The following is a 20,972-nucleotide window of genomic DNA, read 5'->3' as shown; positions in this document are numbered from 1 at the left end:
CAAAGTGCGCTGAGTTTTGTTTCATTTGTGCCCTCCGTCAGGATGCATGTTTTCTGAAATGTGTTTAAAACTAATGAACAAACTACGTGATAACTGTATATGAGGGAAATTAGTGGGGCCTCTAGTTCTAAAACAAGAAACCCGTGCAGATGTCCATCAGGGGACATCCTAATCAATGAAAAAAACTACACTTATTCACACTTAATTCTTATTTTTAACCTTGGTAAACATTTTATTTATCAGTTCATGGTTTCGATAATTGTTTTAAGAGATACTCTCTGTTTCCAAAACAGAACAGATTCACTACAAGAGACGGCCAATAGAGAACATTATTTTAGTTTCTATTAGAAAATGTGGAATTTTTAACATTGCCTAATGAGACCTAACTGGAATTATATCATATATTTTGATATCATACTGCATTTCTCTTTGATATCACTTTTATATGGCATTGTACATTATAGATTAAGATGTCACTCATCCATCCATAGTCCTTTTTTGACACTGTGCTGAAATGACTCCTTACAATTCATCTTTTTGTCTGTAAGTACTTGTTGTTATGTCATGGTCTGGATGCTTTATGTTAATTACTATATTGAAAAATCTTTATAAACTATTTAAGATTAATTTAAGATCATCTTTTATATAGAATATCATGTTAATTTTACATGCCATTGTCTTTCTGAGAGTAAAACAGGCAATACAACAGAATTTCTTTTTCTTTAGTTTTAGGGTTTGGTGACCTTATAAGTGTAAGGCTGCAATACTCCTCAAATCCACAGTCAATTGACCACATAATTATTTACCAGTTCATTATTCAATACTTTATTCTACGTTATAACAGGTCTACATGCTTTAATGTTCAAACAACACATGATTCTCTCATATTGTACACTGCTGCAGCACATTTTGTTTCAAATGCTGCTATAGCTCCTGTCTCTTTAAGGCATGTTCCCATTATGATTAAATTATTCCCAGTCTGCCTTAATTGATCAGGTGATATAAATGGCTGCTTAAAAGCAGCTGCTCATTCAGTGTTTGACATGAGCAAGGCAAGCTTCTATGCAGATCAAGGCTGTTGGGTTGTCGGTTGGGAGGATGAAACTGAAACCTCGTGAAGCACTGAATCATCTGCTGTGAAATCGACTCACTGCTTTGAAGCATTTTATACACTCAAAAAGAGCAAAATCTGCTGGCTCTGTGTATGTGATGCATGTGAGGGGAAACGTTGACAGGGCTTCATTACCTCACAGCTGTCTTGAGTCTCCCTGTCTCATCAGTGTTTAATAAAGGATAAAGGACGTTTCCAACCCTGTGTTCCTGTTTTCATCTCTTGCTAATATAAATGATAAAAACGGGCTGTTTCTGACTCTGTGAAAACTGTTTTTCATACTGAGTCATTATAAATGGCAGCAGATGGCTTCTCCTGGAGAAAAACAAGCCCTGACATCTAAATATATGGTAAGGTTCAAGAACTTGGACAGCAGGCAAAGGCAAAATACTACCATCTACTACTGCTGCTAATAGTAATGTTTTCCATTTAAAACACACCTCATGTCCAGCCCATTCAGGAAAAGGATGCGGTCGCCTGGTTTCAGCCCACATTCCTCAGCAGGACTATCTGACAAGGAAACAAAGATGACAGAAAAATCTAACATCAATCACAGATTGAATACGGACCCTGGCAGCAATCTCCCCAACTAACAAGGTGTGCAGAACAGACGGGCAGAACAGTGAAAGATGGTGACTAATGTGATGCTGTCAGTCTCTGTATGATATCCAACAAAGCCCATCAACAAATGAGATGAGCTCCATGCAAAATTGCATTACGTAAGGAAACTGTGCTGTCAAAACAAGCTGTGGTGGAATCAGTTTTGACTGTGCTGTTCTTATCGCCTCCTCATCTGTCAACTCAAGGCTGAATTTTTCCTCACATGGGACTGACATCTGTTTACATCCAAAGTTTAGCTATTCTAATTTTGGCTCTTTTTTGGGTTAATCAGTGAAGAATTGGTGCTCAGATCACGAAGAGAGACACGCTTTCCACCCCCGCTTTTTTTCCCATTTCATCCTCCATAAGGCCCACTGAGTCAGTCCGTGCGAGCCGCTTCAGCACATGTTGGTGGGGGATGATTGTGGGCGAGCACAGTGCCATCATTATCATATACAAACACACACACACACACAGATACACCTCCCTCCTAACAGAGGAATCTAGCAAATTTGTAACTTAACTGTAACTTCACTTCACAATTCAGAGCAATAAAAATTAATTACATGTATTTTTACGGCAACAAATAAACAGTAATTAACATATTCACAAGAACTCTAAATAGAAAATTACCCCAACTTGTCATATTTTATCCATACTCACACAAAATATATGTGGGCAGGCATGATGACTTAAATGATTCAAAACTTTCAACTCCAGTAATGCTGCCGTCCTGATCTGAGAGAGACAGCTTTGTAGTTAATACATGTAGCGAGCCTTTTTAAGCCACAGCAGGTGGTAAAAGTGGTCTAAAATATGACTACAGAGACGTTCAGTGCATTCAATAATGCTTTGGGAAATAAGTATATTTGCTTTCATTCTATGAATTAATATGTGTATAAGTATCAAATGTTCTGTAGGAGTCTTTTTAACAGCCAGAAAAAAGAGAAGCTGTAAAATCTCTGTGAAATCCCTGAATACATCTGTACTGCATTGACAGACGGCTACGAGTACCTGCTACGCAAACCATAGTCTGTTCTGAGTGTTTTCCTCTTAACATTTCATTGGTGAGTCAGACCGATCCACTTCCTGGTACACTCACAGTCTCACAAGCGTACAAAAAACACCTACCGATCACCTTCAACCCCCTCTGGCTAGCAACCACAACAGACTCACCCACATGAAATGCATCTGCCCCCTTCCTCGTCAGCCAACACACAGCAACGTTTGGGTCAAACCGCCACGCAAAGAGAGAGGAGGCGTCTGTGAGGACTGTGCTGTACTGATGTTTTATCTGTTGTTTAATAACAGGATCAGTACCTGGGATGACGGAGTCGATGGAGACGGGGGCATGACCTCGCAGTGTAAAGCCGAAGCTCTTTTTCCCCCTGTAGACACGAATGATCCTGAGGAAGAGATGCAGACAGGAACCAAGTCAACAACTCATCTTCAGAGTTACTTAACCCGGGACTGACTCTCTTTGGTGGTGATTATGTAATAGCTCCTATTTCTTTTTGTACACTGTGTTCAAATGATCTGTTGCCCGAAACCTTACTCATCAAAACATCATTTTAAGGATGAATATGACTTTGAGTCTTTCAAAATGTAGCACACCTGTATGACACTTTTAACTCTCTGAGTCCTGTACCTTTGTTTTAGGTTTCTGCTCAAAAGTTGCATGTCCATTAAAAAAAGAGTACATCTCTGTTACCATTATGTCTATTTGAATAATTATGGAGTCATAGTAAAGGAAACAATTACTGGGGAAGAATAAATGATGGCACATAGTACAGATGAAAAATGTTTTGAGCTTGCTTAAAAAACAACAACAAAACAAAATCCCTTCTCTGGTGAATATCTCTTTGGGATGATGGAGCTATAACACTAAACTTCTATCAAATAATAGTAGAATATGTAAACAATATCTCTGTAAAGGCCCAATCTGATCATGTGAAGAAGGAAATTAGATGTTTTAGTACAGACACTTCTAACAAGGTCTCTAAAAGGGCCATTTTGGCACAATCGGTTCTCAAATTTTTCAAATTGTGGAACCTCAGCTATTAAAAGTTAAAACAACTTGTGATTATTTTAATTGTGGGTTAATCGGCTAGTTTACCATCAGTACAATCAGAATTGTACTGACGTCTCGAGAAGCAGAAGTTTGACTTCGGTAAATGTTTTGAATTTTTCTAATTTATCAAAACTGAAAAGGTGCTGCACTGATTTAATGATTTGTTTCTGCCTTATTGCAAATTATTACCGCAAATTCACCGATGCTTCAAAAGCTCTTTGTGAATGAACGAGGAGCTGAGCGGTCTCTGGAGGGAGATCACTCACTGCTCATTACAAATGTCGCCTCGCTTTGATTAGTCACTTCCTGTTCAGAAGGTGGAAGTCCAAACAGTTGAGGACAACACGTTCTGTTTATCGAAAGCAAAGTTTGGGAATTTTTTTTATGTACTTAAAAACACTATTTCAGGTTTGATTTCAAGCATGATTTTGTGTCTGCAAATGAATCTGGATATATTCACCTATACAACATCATTAAATTCTGCAGCTGGAGATGCTCCTCTCACATTTACCCTCGCAGATGAGGCGGAACGTCCCCCTTACATCATTGATGTTGTGCTGAATGTCCACAGCGTGTTGCCATGGAAATGACTCAAGGCAACTCTGCCTTACTGTATAAACAGAGGCAAGATGGGAAAAAAACAAAAAAAACAAAACGATTTGGTGGGAAGAGAAAACAGCCAAATCTATTCTCTGATAGCTGCATTTCCAGGCTGTTATGTAAGATAAGTTGCACTGTATGTTTGTTATGTGAGCGTGTGTGAGGAGGGTGTTGGGCTGCGTACAGTATCAGCTGTGAGCACACTTGACAAAAAACTGTCTGTGACCGTCGGGACTCTTCTGATTCCCATCAGCCTGCACCAATAACACCGCACAGATTTGTCTTATTTGAGGAGAACGTTCAGCTGATTCTTCTCAAGCTCCAACACTGAAATCAAATAAGGATTAAACATAATAAAATGCTTTATCTCTTTATTAGACTGTTTTATATAAAACTCTTTATCTTTTCATCCCTTTCTTCTTCTCCTTTACTGTATCTTAACTGTTTTTCTCTACTGATCTCAGTATCTGTTTCTGTGTCCCTGTCTTTATCGATCTTTTTTAATCTGCCAATCTTTTCAGATACTGCAGAGACACAACTGTGTTACACAACATTCTTGGGCTCTACTTAGTTCTGGAAATGCAGCAGCATGCCGCACAGTTAACACAATCATACTCCCTCCTATTGTTTTGAGCCAAAGGTGTTCAGTTTCTATTTCATTAAGACATGCAGAGTATTAGGATTTAGTCAGCTTGTGTATGTGTATGTGTGTGTGTGTGTCGGAGGGGGGGGGGGGGGGGGACCACTGCAACTCTTGTAATCCTTCACTAAGTCCATTGTGGTGTTATTAATTGGACAGCCATGTAATTGGTATGTTAGCAGGCGGGGGGGTGAAGGGAAGTTGAAGGGTCAGTGAGGATATACACACAGAAAAGTGGTAGCTTTAATTTTAAAGAGAAAAGGGTGTGATTATGTGGCTGCCACAAAAAGACAAAAGAAAATACTCATGAATAACTTCTTGGCAGCTTAAATTTGTATTAAAAACACCTAAAACTGAAGTTTTTGCATCAGAAAATTAAAATTTAGAGTACCATTCATAGATGCTCACCTCTGATTGGGTCCAATGGGAGGGTGTGCAGGTATCCCGGAGACAGACTTCCTCAAGCCTCTGTCTCTCTCTGCATCACCTCTCCCTCCAGGTTCTCCTCCATCCCTCGGCACTGAGCTGGCTCTTTTGGACCCGTGGCGGCGGTCAGAGTGATCCTCGCTCCGACTACGGCGCATTCTGCCCTGTGGCTCGCTGATGCTCTTGCTGCGGCAGAGCCGGTTGATCACATTCTGGGAAACAGCCTCGTCGAAACGCTGCCGGTGCTTCTTGGGGACAAATATTCTGGCGAACATGGTGGCGTGTGAGGGAGATAAAATCGGGTTATATTAGCTATCTGGCTGCAGGTGTTGCCTTGGACAAAGAAAGGAGTAAGGATAAGGATGGATCTACATCACAGATCCCCCTCGGTCCATTTTGTAAACAGTCAATCTACAATAAAAAATCTTGTCAGCCAATGTGAGTAGAGAATAAGAACAAAAAAAGTAATGATCAACTTAAACCAGTAAAACAATTCTCACAGCCCAAGTCATTACTGATCCAACTCAACAGGCTTCTCTCTTCATGTCTCAGCTTTGAAGAAAAGAAAAAAAAAAGGATAGATGTCCTCCCCTCTGAAGGTAACTGTGGTCCCCAGAGAGAAGAAAAGATGCTGAATCTTAAGTCAGAGAGAAAAGATTTTGTCACTGGGGAGAAAGGCGATGAGGAAACTGTGGCGTCACTCACTGCTTGCTGGAGTCTGAATGCTGCAGCATGAGGTACCAGAGCCAGAATACAGCAAGAGAAAAAAGGTGTGGGAGTGAGAAGGCATGGGATTTCTCCTCTGCTATCTTTCTCTTTCTCTCCATCTACACCAACTTGTTCTCTTTCTCTCCTACACTTCCGTCCACAGCTCACCTCTGTGTCAGTATGAGCGCAGAGCAGGAAGCTCTCCTTATCCACTTCATCTATTCAGATCAAGAACAAAAATGTGTAACACCATTAACTGTTTGGCTTTATGGATTGATGACCAAACAAAATGTCATCTGTTGTAAAGATGTTGATGTTTTCGAAAACAACGGAGTGATACAACCACAATGGCCCACCATTGGAACTATTACACATCATTTAGACAGCTTATTGAATGCAGTGGATGTGCTTCCACAAAGTTGTAAGACATGAGCTATTCTACCTTCCAGCTGCTTATGTATACTGCAGAAGCTGCAAAAATACTGGATCCTACACCTCCTAATCAAAAGATTAAAAAGAAAAACAAAAAAACATAAATTCTGTGAGCTATTAAAAAGCTGCAGCCATTAGCATTTAGCTTAGCATACATTTAACTCCTTAAAACTAACAAAAAATCAACCAGATTGATTTCTGAACATGTCATAAACATATGCCGTTTTAAAACTTAGATTATGAAGACACTGTAAAAACTTTTTTTTTTCTGAAATCTCATCCTGCGAAAAATAAAACTTCTCAAACCCTCCAGTACAAAGAAACATAAGCACTTATACAAAGCCATATTCATCCATTTTCTATAACATGTGGCAACCTGGAGCTAACAGTCAATTCATTGGGGGAAGAGGTGAGATTCAAAACACAATGTATAATCCCTATTTAAATCCCCAATTACTTTAAATACAAATTAACACGAAAGTCCAGGGAAAACATGTTAACTCCTAACAGAGGCGACATGAACTAGAACCTTTTTGCTGTGACGCCGCAGAGCTAGCTATTGCTGTGTCAAACTGGATTTAGCATAAAACAAGAATGAATGAGTTTTATTTTTACAATTTTGTAATAAGCTTTCTGTATGACACAGTGTTACAGACACATTTTAGCTTGTAGCAAACCTATACAAACATGGTTTTCTTATTTTGTGGACAGTATTGTGCTAACCCTGGCAGATGGGATTAAGGCGCTTCATGACAAATCCTGCTTTGTTCCTATTTGGGTAAGAGTGCATCCTGGTGTTTTAATAGCATCAATAATAAATGCACTTGTTGTAAAACCGCAACAAGATGTTTCACGCTATCAGGATTTTACGTAGAAAGCCAGTCTATCATCTTCATCATGAAGACTGCTGGGGCATCCTAGTGAATTAACAAAAAAATTTTACCCTTACATGAAAATTCGCCTAACGTGTGTTATTATTAGCTTCTTGCTCAATGACTGAAATCTTTATGAGTAAAACAAGAAAGCAGCTACAACTGATTTCCAAACCTTTAACAAAGTGATGACTACAGGCTTTAGGATCGTCGGGCTCAGCTACTTTGATCCAAACCAAAAGTTTGCACGTTTCTCAGCTTCTTTTCATAAAATCTTTGGCTCAATCTGCCTTGACATGACTTCATGAGGAACTTGGAATTAACATTGATCGGTTACACAATTTTAACAATTGCAAGAGCCAAAAAATAAATTATACATGTCATTTTTCCAGTGATGTAGAACATGCTGACCTACACGTGCTCTGATGTACAATGATAGAAGCTGACCATCACATTACAATACGCATAACTTATCAGACAGATGTGACATATTGCGAATACAAGCAATAGAGGACTCTCCCCAATGAAAAAGTCGCTGAGCAGGTCTGAAAAGTGGCTAGATCTGGCAGAAACTACACTAGGTTGGGAACACTGCAAATGATGCAATGAAGATCTGAGTCGGAACACTAATCAACATGAACAAGCATTTTGATTCCCACCTACACCAGTCTGCTGTGTTCTGACTATTTGCTGCTGATCTACAGATCACTGAATCAGCCATTAGCATATAAAGTGTGGGGTTTAATGAAAAACAGCAGCAGTTGAATAATTAGCAGCAAACCCACTATCAGAGCTGAGACCCACCACTGTCCATGTGTATAAGAAGCTAATTAAGCTACATCAACAATTTTGACGGCTAAATTAAGCAATTAGGACACACTCATTGCAGATAGAGAGAGAGAAAAAAAAACAACTTAACAGCAAAAATGAGTCTCAGTTAATGTTAATTTAATCAGTCACAGTAATTCAAGTACTTTATTAACAAAAACAGTTAAAAATGCTGCATCCCATTATATTCCTGTAATGTGGTGAATAACTCACAGATTCTGCCTTTATTTAAAGTTCATTTCACACACCTATAAATCTTGAATAGCTAAAAAACTGTAGTTGTTGTGGTAATCTAAACATTTTGATGGGGATTAGGTTTTTAACATTAACTTTTTACGAGAGCAAATGTAATAATGTCATGTGTCATAACCACATTTCCAAGAAATTATTAATTATATATAAACTTTATAAATATTTGAAACCTTTAATAATAACTTATAACAAGGTATTAAGAGTTAAATACTGTCCTGATTTTTGCATTGAGACATAAAGCACCACTAATGACTAACTCAAAATGCATTATGTTCTTCATCCAGATAAATTAAAACAAACATTTTCCCAGTGTGGATAGCAAAAACTGAGCAGAGATTGTTACTGAAAAAGGTATTCACAACCACTGAGCTGAAACGTGTGACCACTTTATGTAAACACACTATTTACAGTACATTGTAAACTAGTCGCCCCCTGGTGGCGGGATCAAAAAACACATGCTGATGTTCACCTTACAGGAGCTCTCCAATCAGCACCACAACACTTAATAACATGTACAAACAAATGTAATAACATTTAAGCAAAATGTACATAATTTATGTGTTATTAACAGTTTACTTGTGGTCACTTTTGATTAGGGTTATTTAGCTTTTAGATTGAGATAAAGAGATCTTTTCTTCAATGCACCTATTTGCAGCCACATTCTTCCGCATCACTGCTGCAGAGGGAAAAAATCTCATCAAAAGACTTTCAGTAGAAGTCAAATATTTCTTGCTGTATAGCTTTTTCTCTGGCACAACTGCAGGGAAACCTCACCCAAATATTCCAGGTTTAGAAGCAGACAACTACCATAATAGCATCCAGCAGAAATTTGACACACACTGCAACTTTAAGTAGCTTGCTGTACTAAAAACAGTCAGCATTTTCCTCCTTTATCCTACTAGTCCTTGTTTTAGAGAAGCTGTCTTATACAAATGTGTTTAGTTTAAGATATGGGCCATTTATTAATAGCCTGCTGTGACTGCTTCTGCAGTGAAGACTTTGATCAGTTTTAAGGTGCACATCTGTGCAGTCTGACAAAGTGTTGCCTGAGCACAGACTGCTGGCTACAATAAGCAGACTCCTGAGATATAAATAAATGTTCTCTGGTGCTGTAAGTGTAAGCAGCCCACACAGTTCCCTCTCTGTTTGCTATCTGCGCTGCACCACTGTTTGGTATTTATTCATACCAGAGTACTAACATGCCCCTGTCTCGCACACAGATATAGCACCTGTCAGTAGAAGGTGTGCATGTAGCTGCTGCAACCAGCATTATCCTTTCATTAATGCAGATACTCATCACCTAACGAATGCACTGCAATCTGTTGAGACAGCCACCTCATCACAAAAAGTTTTCCGTGTCAACTCTTGGAAACTAATTGAGTGCTCTGATTTGACCTCGTTTGTAAAGAAGATTTATAATTGTCTAAAGAGGATTGTGGAGGAGGAAGCAAGCTGGGAGGAAGGGACAGATTTCTCAAAAGGGAAGAATGACGAGCAGAAAACTACTAAGAGCAGACCTAATTTCTTTGCAAGTATCCATTGAGCATGGGGAGAGAGTTTGTTGGACAAATATTTACAATAGAAATAATTATGAAAACTACATTTATTACAGTGAACATTCACTTTATTAGGTGCATCTGTTCAACTGCTTGTTAACGGAAAAAACTGATCAGCCAATCACATGACAGCAACCCAGTGCGTTTAGGCATGTGGACTCAGTCAAGACAACATGAGTAAGTGAGCAGCAGTTGTCTGGATGACTAGATTATGTCTAAAGGTCAGAGTAGAATAGAGTGACTGATTCCAGATAATAGAAAGGTAACAGTAATAACCACTGATTACAATCAAAGTATACAGAGTAGCATCAGTGGTAGTAGCAGGTCAGAGTAGCAGGTAGGCTACACAAGCAGAAGGCCACACCGGGTGCCACTCCTGTCAGCTACAAACAGGGAACTGAGGCTACAAATCCCAAGGGCTCACCAAAACTGGGCAATAGAAGATGGAAAAATGCAGTCTAGTTTGATGAGTCTCTATTTCCGCTGCAACATTCAGATAGTAGAGATAGAATTTGGTAGCTACAACATGAACACATGGGACCATCCTGTCTTGTATCAATGGTTCAAGCTGCTGGTGGTGTAAAGGTGGAGGATAGTCACTTTCATTTCACTTTTACCTCCTAATGACCAAATGGGCGCTGTTACAATGCCACATAAAAAAAAATGCCACATCCAATCTAAGTATTGTTGCTGACGACATCCATCCCTTAATGACCTGTGTCCACGGTCACCAGATCCCAATCCATTACGGCACATCTGAGATGCTCTAAAAGGTGGCTCATCAAAGGTAGATTATAAAACAGTTTGCTTTAAAAGTCCAACATGTCTGAAACAAAAACCAAGAGTGTAGCATAGATAACTACACGTGCAGCTTCCTGAGACTGTACTCAAAGTGATGCTGACACTGAAAGTGCTAACATGCTCATATTTAGCAAATATAGTATGTCATCCTCACCATATAGTCAGCTCAGTGTGTTCAACATCAAACTGTGAGAAGATCTCAGGATGACTCAGAGCACAGACAACATTGTTCAGGTATAACTTGGGATATGTAGCGGTCTTAAAAGACTACATACATGTCAAACCAGCCTCTGTAATATCTTCTAACAGCCCATCTCATCTTTTAACATGAAAAGAAGTTTTTTGCCTTTCAAGACTTTCATGCAGGACAGAACAGCCTCCCATACTGCACAAGATGCCCCCCAGTGAATAGCAGATATCTCTGACTCCTCAGTTGCTATGGCAATAAAGGAACAAAAGCAACAGCATGGAGAGGTCATCAACATTAATGACTTCTACCTTCTGGAGAACCTTTGATTGTCTAGACTTTTGCCTGTTAGTGTTCATGAATTATTTGCAAAGGAACTTTAATTAGTGCTAATTGTGAATAACAAACAACAAAAAATGTATCTTAATGATCTGAGAAGATAAAACTTCTTCCACTTCTATATCAGTCATGGACACATACAGTATGTTCTAATCATCCATGATAAAGTATGGAAGGCTTATGAGATGCTATTTCGAATGTTTTAGTGTGAGCTGGTTTAGAAAGAGTTACAAACAAGCTCTAGCCACTGACCCCTGCAGTCAAGATTAAACACCATCATTATCAATGCTGCTAAGAAAAGAAAGCTTTGTGCACAGCATGAAGCATGCATTAAAAGAAAAAGATGATGTGACTCAATAAAAACCACTGCAATCAGGTGTGCTTCACAGCTGTTCATCATAAATGGTCACTTATATTGCAGATTTTTTTTTTCACTGTTTGCATCCCGTTTACCTATTCACACACTGATACAGCACCTGTACAGTATATACAATATGCTACACCTTTACTCTATAATCACACACCAATGACTGTAATGGGAGCGATGTGGAGTAGGGTGATTTGCTCAAAGACATGTGGACCTAGGTTGACATGTGTCATTGCCAAGGCTACTACCATAAACTGCTATTTTAAATACAATGAATCAAGTCTGCAACAAACTTAGAGTGACTTTCAGGTGGCTACTTCATTAGGTACCCCTTGCTTGTACTGGGTTACACCCTCTTTTGCCTTCAGAACTGTTGTAATTCTTCATGGCATAGATTCAACATGGTGTTGGAAACATTCCTGAGAGATTTTGCTCCATATTGACATGATAGCATCACACAGTTGCTGCAGATTTGTCGGATGCATATCCATTATGAGAATCTCCCGTTCCACCACATCCCAAAGCTGCTGTACTGGATTAAGATCTGGTGACTGTGGAGGCCATTGGAGAACACTGTCATGTTTAAGAAACCAGTTTGACATGATTTCAGCTTTCAGATCAAATAAATTTTGATCTATAAAGCACTTTTCATACAGGGAGCAGCAAAAAGTGCTTAATAAAAAATAAAAAACAAACAAACAAACAAACAAAAAAAAACATAACAATTTAAACACACACCAGATCTTACTCTGTCTCTCTTTCTCTCACACACACACACACCTATATGCACACAAAGCTACATAAATAGGTAGTTTTTAAATAAGAACATAAATAAATAAATAAAAGCATGCATCAGCACCTTCATCCTGGCAAAAGAGAGAGAAATGGACAACCTCTGGTGTTTTTAAGATGACAAAATCCTATTTTTACTACATTCTTATTATGTGGACTAAAGGACCAAGCACACACACACACACACACACACACACACACACACACACACACACACACACACACACACACACACACACACACACACACACCCAACCGATCCACTTTTGTGACAAAATGCATTAAAAGGATGGACATGGTGAGCAACAATACTCAGGTTGGCTGTGGTGTTTAAATAATGCTTATTGGTAACAACTGTCCCAAGATAATATGCCAAAGAAAAGATCCCCCACACCATTACACCAGTAGCCTAAACTGTTGATACAAAACAGGATGAAATACTGATCATGTGACCATGTCTATGTAGAGCATGCGCTGCTGTCAGGCAAAAACCTCCTATCTCCAAAATTCATAATTTTTTTTTCTTCATAAATCAGTACTATGGTCACCCTTTATGTCTGCCTGTAGTTTTACAAATATTTAACCAAAGATATATGATGTAAAACACAATACCAGGTTTGGTGACATTATGTCCAATTATACAAAACGATAAAGTTTTATTCATTGCTTAAAAAATATCAGTTTTGGACATAGGAGATTTGTGCCCGACAGCAGTGCCATGTCTAAATGTTTTGAGTTGCTGCTATGTGATTGGTTGATTAGCTTTTTGTGTTAACATACAATTTATTGACAGATTTGCCAAATTAAGTGCTAATGAGTGTGAACAACAATAGAAACAAAAACACTTCAGATGTCAAACCTCACTCACCTCCAAAACCACAGACATGATCAACCTGCAGCAGGGCTGTGCAAAACAGGTTTAAAGAAAAACCACAAACTAAAAAATAAATAAACAACAACAACAAAAAAAGCAAAAAACAAAAAAGGAACAGGGAGGTCAACTCACCCAAGACAATTCATCTTTTTAGCTGTCACCCACCGCTTTCAAATCAACTAAACAGATGCATAAATAACGCCACTTACAACTGAGCACTAAGCAGCGTAGTGGACTTATCCTCTCAGATGAGTTTAAGATGCTGTGGGAGCTATTGTTTCTGTATGTAAAGGTAAAACTGTCAGCTTACAGACGGAGCAGAGAGCTGTCCGTTCTCTGAGTGGAAAAAGAATGAAATCACAAAAACCCCATGTGTGTGTGTGTGTGTGAGAGAGAGAGAGAGAGAGAGAGAGAGAGAGAGAGAGAAGTGTAAGATGGGTGGGGGTTGGAAAACATAAACTGTATTAATGTTGTTATTGGTGCAGATAGGAATGTTCTGCACTTTACAAGAACCAATGAAGTTGTTATGCTGGAGCAGGTAATCCACTCACGTCATTTCAGGCAATAAAAAATATCTTATCTCACAATGATGGAAATCCTTCTTTCAGTGTATTATTAGACCTAAACAGAGATGAAAGTGGTGTAGTAGTAGTGAAGGAGGAAGCCAGCACAGACAGATAATAAAAGGGTTGATTGGCTCTGGTTGTTTGTGGACAAATCGTCTGGGGATCCAGAAAAAAGGCACTAATGCTGGTCAGTTTTGGCCCATAAGTCAGCACAGTACTCTAGCTACCACAACAGTTATTCCTAGTGTGTTATTTAGCATTTTTCTGATTTATAGGAAGATTCTGCAGCATACTTATAAAAAAAAACTTTTACTTGGTTTTATTTCTTTATTTACTTGAAGGGGCCATCACTATTAAATAAGGTTTCCATGAAGGCAGTGCTCAGCTAAATCTGTGTGTGGCTCACCATCACAGAGAACTTCATGCTGGGAATGCAGTTCACACTGCCAGGCTTCATTTTATTGATGACAGTGCCACTTGATGACAGTTAAGTGTTTCAATTTTACTCCTGTTGAAGATGCTTAAAGCAGCTTGGTGGGTTACTCTGGATTGTCTAGCAATTGGTGAGACCTTTCAAAAGAAATCCAGCTTATGGTCAGATTATTTTAGAGTTTTCACTCACACTGATATTAATGAGGGAAAAAAAAGATGATCTAAATAGTACAAAAACTGCAAGATGTACTGTGCAATCTGCAAAGGTGGATGTTTTGGGTCTTATTTAACTGGATTAAAGCTTGAGAGTGATTTATTTTGGGCAGAATTTAGACTTTTTCCCTGTTTTCAGACATTTAAGTTGACGGACTGAAATCACACAAGTAATAAATCCAACAATTCTGACTGGCATCAGGCAAACTTTACAACACTGTCCAACACAAAAAACAGAGCCAGATAACAGGCAAGGCAGGTCCACCAGAAAAACACTAAAAATCAGAACTTTCAGGTTATATAATCATGTTTTACTCACTGCTGTGTCACCCAGTGAGTGAAGAGCTCTGGCTCCTACCTGATGCTGGAGATGAGCTGTCGATGCTCATCAGTGGTGAGTATTTCTGGCAGCACCGAGGCCAACCACTCAACTCTCTTCTCTGCTGCGTACTGCTTCAGCACAGCAAAGAGTTTCTCTTTCACTTCGGGCTCGTCGCCTAAAATCTGGTCAACCTGATGGAGATGATGAAAAAAATAACAGCATCAGTAGTCAATATGAGGGATAATGGAGCTTAAATATTTCTATGAATATCATCCGAGTTTCACTTAGTGGAGATAAAAAGAAGTCAACTTGGCCACTTATTCATTACAGACAATGTGCCAATGTTACACGTGTGGCTGGTAAAAATACATGAACCTGAGTTAATTAGGATTAGAAGTTTATTTGAAGGATAAATTGAAGCCTGGCCTTTACACTGTGTTTGTTGACGTGCATATTTGTACAGAAAGGACATTATAAAATTAATTTTTATTGCTCATCGGGCTTGGAATTTTTCTTAAGACCATCTTTAAAGAGTTTTGACTCCACCAATTTACAGTCACACAGAAATTCAAGAGTATTCTCCGTAGGAGTGATCAGTCAACAAAGATCACTTAAAGACCAGCGTGTAAAACAGTCTTCATGGTCATAAAGGAACCTGAGGCAGCTTATAAGTAACTAATCACCTCTTTTTAATAAGCTTGTATAAATGTTCTGGGAGCCATCAGGGGAAAACTGAAAGACAATGGTGTTCATGGCTTGATTAGTAGGTTGACTCCTCAGACAGATGAGACCAACTCTTGGGTTTAACTGAGAAGCTATAGAAAACACTGCACTCAGTTTGAGAGCCTTATTCCAGCTGTGAAACACGGTGGTGGTAGCATCATGGCTTGGGCCTGCTTTGGGCCAAGACATATTGGTATCATTATTGGAACAATGATTTCTGAATTGTGCCCATGAACTCTGAAGGAATCTGCCAGGATATATGTGTAGTCATACAATTAATAAATAACCAAGTAAAATATTTTTGCCTCTGCTCAAATAGGCTAGGTTCATCTTCTTGAAGATAAAGATTTGTTGTTGAAATCTCATAATGCTTTAAGTCAAATTCATACAGAAATAAAGAATATTTTACTGGTTCATAAACTGTTGCAATCCCATTTAAAAAGCTGAATATGGCTCCACAGAAACGCTTGATATCACCTTTAATCCTATTAAGGCAGATCCACTTCAGAATCTTGAGAATTGACATGCAATGACATAAAAAACTAAAATTTGTTGTTACTGTTGATTAAAAAAAAAGAAAAAAAGTCATGTTTAAACACAAATTGATGGATCACAGCAGCTCAACTCAAAAGTACCTTCCTGTTGAACTCCAGAGCCTTGTGCTTGCGGTCAAGTCTTGCTCTGTCTCCTCCAATGTGGCTTTCCTCTATACTGATGCTGTGCTTCTGCCTCGGACCGAGACACAGGACCCCAAGACGAAGCGTCCTGCCCTGTGAAGCCTTTATTAGCGATGCGGCCATCTCGTGCTGCCTGACAGGGATGCCATTCACCTCCATGACATAATCCCCGGCCCTCAGACCTGCACGTCCAGCTGGGGAACACGGAGAGCAGTCCTCCACCAACAGAGGGCAGTCTCCCACGATGGTAAACCCAAAACGACCATCTGGACCTGGTATGATGTCCATCTGTACAAAATTAAAAAACAAAATCAAAACAGACATCAGTGAAGACCTGCTGCTTTAGATTACTGAACAATTACACAGGGATTACACAACATATATATTTAGTACAGCTGTATTAGATTCCAGAGCTATAAGACCTGCTGTATGCGGGACACGACTCCGATGCTGGGAGGGATGTTCTTCTGAGTCTGGGCAATGGCGATGACTGCTTGCGGAGCCAGAGTTGACACATTATGGCCCTCGATCTCCAGGACCTGGTCCCCTGCCTGCAACCCTGCCAGGTGAGCGCTGCTGCCTTCCTCCACAGACAATATGTAACAGGGTCCACTTCCACCCAGCTGGAAGCCAAAATCCTCTGGCCATCCTTGGTTGGATGAGGGCATGCTGAGGACTTGATGAAAGAAAAAGAAAATTCCAAGAACTTAAGAAGGTGGAGGGTTATGAGACAACAAGCTAAGGAAATGCAAACACTTACCCCTTGCAGCCCAGGTATTCAAATCTAACTCCATAGCAAATAACCAATACGTTGTAACTATACTCTTTCAAAGTATTCAGTTTGATGCAGTTCCCTGTCTCCTTGCTCCTGCCATGTCCCGTGTCTCTAGTTGTACTATCAAGTGCAGATTCATAACCCTCTACCCTGAACCGTGACACACTCTGCGCTCCCTGACCTGGTTCATAAACTCAATTGCAGCCAATCAGATAAAGGCATTGCAGAGATTGTGACCTTAATTAGCTGAAAAGACAAAAGTTCCTCCAGCTATTTTTCTTCTCGGTTAGCACATATCCAAGTCTTTCCTGTTGAATGTTAATTATGAAATAGAGAAAAAGAAAACATTAACTGGCTGCTGGAGTTCCTTAATCAGATACATGAGAGGAAAAATTACTGAATTATATCCACATAGAGTAAAATTACTAATGTAAAGACACTTTGAGCTCAACATTACAACAGAATAACCCAAATTTGTCAGTTTTTTTTTAAAAACAGTTTCTAATATTACAAACAGATTAACAGGTTTTTATTTTTAACTCAGCTGAAGGTGCATGATATGCTCCACAGCCTCAGCTCAGCAGGATTCACACAGTGGACGAAGCAGATAAAAGACTTACAGAAATCTTTAGATGGATACCGTGAGCCCCGTTTGCTCTGCCGAAAAGAGTACCTGCCCTTTTTGTTTTGCAAAAACTTCTTCATCTTGCTTGTGAAATTGCAGGTGGCCTGCTAGCAGGCTGTTATCCCCTGTGACCTCTCAAATACAACGTGAAAAAAGGCAAAACTCCCACAACCCCAAAGTCAAACAAGAAAGGAAGCCACAGCAGCTTCCTCATGAGCAAAGGGTGAGTTTGCACTGAAAAGCAAGTGCAGTCTCTCTGTGAGTGTGTCAAGGAGTTGGTCCAGTGTCTCATCCCTGATTCATCCTTGGGCTAGCCTGCTTGCACACTGTTAACCAGAAAACTGGGACGCGTGCACCCGCGCACCTCGGTTCCTTAATAATTCTGTCTCCAAAAAGGGTATTGTGAGGCCTCATTTTTCTATAAATACACCAATGTGTCTTTTCCTCCTCCTCCTTCTTTTGGCTAGGTGGCTCTCCGAGGGACCGCTCCTGGCCCAGAATCACTCTGCGTCGATGCAAGGAAGCCTGATGAGTACTAATTGGAGCATCTGCTTGCCTGGAATTCTGCGTGTCAGTGTGTGTAACCGCACTCAAATGTTCAGCCCACTGAGAGGGTGCAGGGGCAATTTAAGACTTTAGCCTGCAGGATTAGTAGGATTATCAGCTGAATCTTCAGCTCTCCTCCACCCCCTCTGTCATTAATACAAGAGGGATACATGCTGTCCTCCCTTGATGATATGTAAACTGACTCTTGTGGAAGAATGTCATATCATAAGAGCTGTAGTTCAATAACAATGCATTTAGACTGTAGGCTGACTACACAAAACGGATGCAAACATATAAGAAAGAAGCATTTATGAGTTTGAGATTTTTCACATTCAAAAATCATTGTACTCTCCCTCAGACATTGCTGTTTGCATGCAAATATGTTGTGATTGATTCAAAACTCTGCCACTTTATCTCAAATTCAGTGTTACGCATGGAAATGTCCTGCACTTGAGGATCAAATTAAATTTCATTCATCCAGCAGAATTGATTAGTTACTGCCAATTAGCAACTTAGCTAACTTTAATAAAGCAAGAAAATTAGAAACTTTGCTAACTTCCGATAAAGCAAGCAAATTAACAACCTTGCTAAGTTTATTAATATAGCAAAGTTGCTAACTTTGTAAATTTAAGCAAACAGATGAGCAACTTTGTTAACTTAAGTAAAAAAGCAATCTTAGCAACTTTGCTAACTTTAATAAAGCAAGTAAAGTTAGCAACAACTTTGCTAACTTCAAAGAAGAAAGCAAACTTAGCAGCTATGCTAACTTTAATAAAGCAAGCAAAGTTAGCAATTTTGCTAACAAAGTAAAAAAAACAAACAAAAAAACAAAAACAAAAAACATACACACTCTTATTTCTGCTTTATAACATAACTGCTGTGAAACAATGACATATTAGCATTTAAATGCTCAAATTCACTGTTTGGTTGTCCTGACTAATGCTCTGTGTCTTTATTCATTCTGGAGCCTGCGTGGCCACTGCAACTATTCCTGCCACAACACTAAATGTTACTGATTTTATTTAAACCAGAAATGATTGAGACAGAGAGGTGATGTCTCCTTCACCCCCTGGCAACAAGTTGCTCAGGTTTTGATATTATTTACATGCCATATTCCCTTTTAAAATCAAGTTATAAATATGCGACTATAAATACATAAAATGTTAATTTCTTACAGCTGAACAGAAATAACTGAGGAAGACTGCAGGTGAAATGGTTGGAGTGTAAACGTCATTTGTGGACAAACACACAATAAGGAACAACGGTTTGGTACACACTGAATAATTTAACATAAATGGCTGTATCTTAATACACACAGAGTTCAGTGCAAGTTTTCTTATATACTTAAAACCACAAATCCTGTGGGACAAGATGACAAACAGCAAACAAACAAGAAACTTTTACGACAAGCAAACCTGGAAAACTATCTAAATACACTTCTCACTACTAAACTGTCACTGAAAATACAGTCATATCACTGTGACATAAAACCTTTCCAGTATATGAAAATATAAAATCATTAACACACCATGCAGCACATAAAAACCCCAACCCAACACCACATCTGGTACCTTTTCATACAGCATCCATGAATGTGCACATACAGTCCGAGTGATGCTCGCCTCTCTTGCTCTCAGAGCTGAAACATGAGTGCAGGGCCATGTCCGCAACCAGATCCAACAGGTGTCTTGTGATGCTCGCTGCATTGTGTGTTGATCTGGATGACTGAGACAGAAGAAAGAAGAACACACTAAGTTAGTTTTTCGTGTCAGCACTGAGGTCAGAATTTCATTTGAGATAATTTCAGAGATGTGTGGTTTTAAAATAGCTTTCATGTGGATCCAGATTAAAGTTTAAAGGTAAAGTGTGCAAGGATTACTAACATGTAGGGATAAAGATGGGGATTTAAATTACTTCAAATGTCAAGCACAAATGTGAATAGATAGTAGCTGTCTATGGCCTAAATTATTCCAGACATAAATGTGTTTTCATCTGAGTTTCCACTGGCCTCGGGTGCAGCAATATTTTCAAATTAAAGACACACATACCACATATATTATGGCAAAGCATTGCCAGTACCATCTTTAGTCTACAAACACTGCAATTGTTCTTGCTTTCTTTGAAGCACTCTATGGACTGGTTGTCTAATAACACAACATTAGCATAGATCTAATGCATGTTTTACTTATCCGGATGGGGACACAGTGGCTTCAATTATACTTTATTCGTAGGAAAATAATGCTTAGTGAACATTTTGTTGTTGTAGCCACCAATGCATTAGAAACTGCACTATGAAAAGAAATGTCAAATTAATGTAAAAACATTTTCTCTAGTCTAATACTTTCTGGAAATCATCCATTCAAAAGCAGAGGATGATTTTCAGTCATGATCCACGTTTGTTATCAGCCCACAAAATCATCAGGGCATGACATGGGTAACTTCTTCATCATCGTTGTTCTGTCATTAGCAATAATTATATGATCTTTTATTGACATCCCACACTAATTACACATAATTCAAACTAATCTTATCTTACCCTTTTAATGTGTTCAGTTTTCAGTTTGTATTTGTTTTAGCGCACAGTTTGATGATGACGATGATGATGATGTCACCCTCTCCCCATCCTCATTGCAGCTG

General features: G+C 39.1%; 1 protein-coding gene across 1 annotated transcript in view; it reads right to left on the bottom strand.

The window, feature by feature from the left end:
- grid2ipb (glutamate receptor, ionotropic, delta 2 (Grid2) interacting protein, b) overlaps positions 1-20,910 on the bottom strand; it is a 37,347-nt gene extending 16,437 nt beyond the window's left edge. The window contains exons 1-8 of the mRNA XM_041974078.1: positions 20,872-20,910; positions 19,907-20,060; positions 16,812-17,065; positions 16,348-16,677; positions 15,026-15,180; positions 5,431-5,712; positions 3,032-3,117; positions 1,552-1,621 (exon numbers count right to left, since the gene is read on the bottom strand). Of these exons, the coding sequence (XP_041830012.1) occupies positions 1,552-1,621; positions 3,032-3,117; positions 5,431-5,712; positions 15,026-15,180; positions 16,348-16,677; positions 16,812-17,057 (1,169 nt within the window). The 5' untranslated portion in view covers positions 17,058-17,065; positions 19,907-20,060; positions 20,872-20,910. The remainder of the gene's footprint in view (positions 1-1,551; positions 1,622-3,031; positions 3,118-5,430; positions 5,713-15,025; positions 15,181-16,347; positions 16,678-16,811; positions 17,066-19,906; positions 20,061-20,871) is intronic.
- Between the last annotated feature and the right edge of the window lie 62 nt (positions 20,911-20,972).

The sequence above is a fragment of the Melanotaenia boesemani genome, chromosome 21, assembly GCF_017639745.1.
Source record: "Melanotaenia boesemani isolate fMelBoe1 chromosome 21, fMelBoe1.pri, whole genome shotgun sequence".
NCBI lineage: Eukaryota > Metazoa > Chordata > Actinopteri > Atheriniformes > Melanotaeniidae > Melanotaenia > Melanotaenia boesemani.
This window is presented reverse-complemented; position numbering and strand designations above follow the sequence as displayed.